The sequence below is a fragment of the Aedes aegypti genome, chromosome 3, assembly GCF_002204515.2.
Source record: "Aedes aegypti strain LVP_AGWG chromosome 3, AaegL5.0 Primary Assembly, whole genome shotgun sequence".
Lineage (NCBI taxonomy): Eukaryota > Metazoa > Arthropoda > Insecta > Diptera > Culicidae > Aedes > Aedes aegypti.
The window spans coordinates 283,922,558-283,927,030 of NC_035109.1; the positions used below are offsets into that span (position 1 = coordinate 283,922,558).

Below are 4,473 nucleotides of genomic sequence, written 5' to 3' on the forward strand. Positions count from 1 at the left end.
ATTTATAACGATTTTCCCCAACCGGAGGTCATTCCGTTACATAATTTCCCACATTATTGTTCACGCTCAATCAACGCACTTCGTACAAATAAGTGACGTAAATTGAATTTGCGTAAAAAAGAATTCGTCAATTAAGATTCTAGTGTATTTGTGGGCCTCGTGGCTGTGTGGTTAGTGTCAACGGCATTTAAGCGCATCGTGTCATGGGGTGTGGGTTCGATTCCCGCTATAGCCATTGAAACTTTTCGTCTGGAATGTTTCTCGGCTGTGTGCCACTGGATTCTGTGCATCTAAATGGCTTAAAACGGTATCCGTGTCTTTAAATTATTCCAAAAGTTTTTTTTGTGATAAAAAAATTAAGTTGCCGGTAGTGGGGTTAAATACAAAAGTATAATATTTTGTGGTGTTCATATTTTTTTCCACATAACCAATATAGATAGCTTTCAGATGATATAAAAACAATTCAAAGACCTCAAAATATCCTGAGAAAATAATTGAAAAAAAAAAACAGTCTCTGGGACCAAAATTGGAGACATGGTTAATACTGGCTCAGGTGATCCAGTATTCGCTACTCCAATTTTCGATGTAAAAGCAAAGTTTTTGATCAGTTCCTATATGTTATATTTTTCCTACTTAGTATCGATTATAAGCTTTCGTTTAACATGTTCATAGTATTCAAAAGATTTTTGATTGATTTATACAACATATTTTTCCTTAGGGTAGCGAATACTGGTACTCCTACTCTATTTACTTCCAATCCATTCTTCATCTAAATTTCACAGCTCAATATGGGTCACCACTTTATGTAAATTTATCTTGGTCTCTCATTGTTCCTATGGGCTATTATGCGTCAATAGCACGACAGCAATTAATGCACTGTTATATTTCACACTATTTAGTTTACCATCAGAAAGCATGCTGTATATTCATAGACTGATTAGCTCTCAAATCTATTTTTTTGACGAACAAATTAGAAAGAATAAATAACGGTTCGGTGCAAATTCGGGCTAGGCATTTGGCAATATAAATTAATTTCATTTCAACCTTTGCAGACAGAGCCGTGTCAGTCATGAAGCAATCTATTCCATTGGTCGTTCTTTTGCCAATAATACTTCTCGTGGTAAGTGACTTTTGGAAAGCGTTTGGTCTTTCTCTACTCACAAGTGGAATTTGATCCACTCATCGTGAAGTCTAGGCTATTGTTCCTAATCATTTTCACAAAGCTTCCAGCCACGAATGCAAGGCTCCGAGAGTTCCTGCCAGGCAACCTCCGGCAGACCGACGAGACCATCTTCCCACAACAGTGCGACGGACGTCAGTTTACCGTTTGTGAATCATGTGATACTATCAAGGTGTGCATCAGCGACTCTGCCAATGCGCTGAATCCTACCAGACGTTGTCCAGCGGCAACTCCTTTCTGCAGATCTCAGGACTCGGCGATTGGAGCAAGTTGTAGTGCCCAGCCAGATGAGTACTGCAAGAACACCGAAGTTAACCAAAACGCATTCGTCTGTACCGGAGCTGGATTTTATCCGGATCCGAACTCCTGCCGAGTGTATCACTACTGCGAGAGCAAAGGTGTCCAAGCAGATAGCTACGACTGCCCGGATGGATACAAATACAACACCAGAACTAACTACTGCCAGAGAACGCTGTTTCCCTGCACCAGAGGAGTATTATGCGATCCGAACGACAGAAGAGTATTCGTCCCCTACCCTGGAGACCAATCGTACTACGTATTCTGCCAGTACGACTACACCAACCAGACGGCTGCCTTCAAGGGAGCGCAAATCTTCGCATGCGGTAAGGACTCAACGTTCAACGAAAACTCGGCCACGTGTGAGTTCAGATGCCCTCGGACAGGAATGTTCGTGAACACTGCCAACCCGCGGCAGTACTATCAATGTTATCGCGTGGGTGGTCGATTGAAATACAAAACGAACACCTGCCGAGTGGATCAGGTGTTCGATGAAGACGAGCGACGATGCGTGGTGGTGCCCGGTGTAACCATTTCCACGACCACAGTGCCGCCCGAGGTGACAACTACGCCAGAAGTAACGGCTCCTCCGGAGTTATGTGTAAGAAGACTACACTTTAAGGGTTAGAAAAAGTAAAATGCTAGAAAAATAAAACAAAGTTTTACACAATAAACTATTCGATTTTTTGAAAATGCGGGATGAGAGAAACAATAAGTGTTCATTTTTAGTTATACCCAAATCTCTTTTTACGTCATTCCATTTACGTAGTGAATTGTTTGTTTTTTTTGCATTTGTACCAAGGCAGTTGAGGTTTCATATATTTTTATGTATGTTTAGTATACTCCAGTGGTTAACAGCTGAACATTGCGAACCATTGGTTCGTCACTTACCTGCAGGTTCAAAATATACTTCATTTGTGGTTCTTAAGGGGGCAGGATCCGTCATTGATTTGGGAAATTTCAAAAGCAGTTTTTCGTTTAAAATCAAGAAAATTTTCAGGAAAATGTGTTCACTGTATTGTATTCTCCAGTTGAAACACAGTGAACACATTTCCATCGAATAATTTTCAGTTTTGAAAAGAAAAACTGCTTTTGAAGTTTCGATGATGACGATGATTACGATGACGGAGTGTTGAGCGTTAAACTCATGTCCAGTACCTGCTATCCCCGCGGTGCCACCTGAGGTACGAGTAACAATAGGAAAGATCGGGTCTACCCAGATTGGGCCTTGGTCGACAGGGAAGGGGAGCTCCTCTGTTCGGAGGGTGTAGCTAATAGAGCGTCTTTTCTCTAAGTTAGGACGTAATTAAAATCGTCAGCGAGAATGACGTGCTGAGTGGGATGTCGGAGATAATAGACGAGACCAGAGTGCCGTTGAAAAAACCTCCCATGCAGTCTTGAGAGGTTACACATTGTCGTGTCTTGCACTCGCAAAGCAATCAATCAAACGGCCATCCATGCTTTTCTAAATGTGAGATACTTGAATGTGCTCCTTCAGACCAACAGCTGTTCCTCTTCTTGTGTGGTCTGCATTGGTGTATACGACAAAGCCAGGCAAGTAGAGCTGGACGTTTCCCACTTCTTGCAGACGCTTTATATCGAGGCTTTGGCTGTTGATTAAGGTGCACAGCGCTGCTATTTTCGTGGGATTGGTGATGGTGCGGATGTAGATGGCCGCGATATTGTAGGATGTGAGAGCCATTACGGATAGTACTCCTCATCCTGCTCGTTGTCATAGTTTTTTCGGCGGGGTTTTTTGCCGGGTTGTCGGCTTCTGCTTCGCCTGATGCTCGTGAATGCCAACGATTCATCGGTCTCGTTTTTTTCCTTACTTTAATTTGTAAGGCACTCCGTGCACTTGGCCACTACTATGCCGAGTATCATATACAGAATCTATTTATAGTTCTTATTGCTATTTCTCTCATATCGAGCAGGTAGAGGAAAGTGCTGTCGTTGGTCCAATCCATATCCATATTGAAGACCATTGGTGTGCGGTGGTTCATTTTGCCATGTTTATGTGTCGTGTGAGGCAACAGCCTACATAGAGGGTCAGTGTGTCTCAGTCACCATCCGATACTGACGAAGGATAGATGTGTTCTTCCCCAATACACGGTCCTTCGTACGGCGTCTTTTGGTGGCTGGACGGAGTTTTTGTGTGGGGGGATTGGGAATCGAACCCATGACCTTCCGCTTGCGAAGCGAAAGCGTAACCTTGAGGCTACGGGACCCCCCACGTCGGTCTCGTTGCCGTTGCCATTTTTGCTGTGCTATCGCAGCGCATAGATCGGTTTTTTGAACAAGTCCACCATAGCAATATTGGGTTGGATTGCTTCGGTGGCTTGATGAGTCGATACAAGGAACCAATCGAAAAGCGATCAGATAAAATGCTTGACTATTGAGGAGCGTCTGTTCGTATCAGAAGCTGAACAATAACTGTGCTTCGCAAATAATAAAGAACAAATGTAGAAAACACTGCTGATTTGAATAACAGTGTCAATTTCCGTTTTCAATGGTAGTTATAATGGAATATTACCCAGACATTTCAGGTACCGTAAAACGGGGTATCTTTGATAATGCGGGTAACTTTGATAGTACGTAACCCACCACATACTAAACGAAATATCATAATTTCTGTTAATCGGTTAAGCAAAACGAATGCAAAACTGAAGAATATTAGTATGACACTCCATATAAAAGCTGTTTTCATTTGAATAGAGACCATTTGAGGCTTTTCACACGAATATTGAAAATTGACACAATTTTAGCATTTTTGAAACGCTTACAAACAATCTGTTCTACAATCACTATTTGATGTACTTTTGAATAGTTGGTCACTTATATTTGGCAGCCTAGTTATCATAGAACTTGAATACGGTCTCAAATGTCTTAGCGAAAAGCATTTTCCCAAACTGGGACCATTTTTGTAATCTAAGTCAGAAATTTCCATATAACGTTAAACGCCTATAGGTATGCAATGCCCTACAAATGTTCGTAAT

At 41.9% G+C, this 4,473-nt stretch overlaps 1 protein-coding gene across 1 annotated transcript; it reads left to right on the forward strand.

The window, feature by feature from the left end:
* The first annotated feature begins 994 nt into the window (after positions 1–994).
* On the forward strand, positions 995–2,160 carry LOC5576624. The gene is made up of 2 exons (XM_001662729.2): positions 995–1,120; positions 1,224–2,160. Exons 1-2 carry the CDS (start codon positions 1,070–1,072, stop codon positions 2,103–2,105), a joined length of 933 nt encoding a protein of 310 aa, XP_001662779.1. The 5' UTR covers positions 995–1,069; the 3' UTR covers positions 2,106–2,160.
* The last annotated feature ends 2,313 nt before the right edge of the window (positions 2,161–4,473 follow it).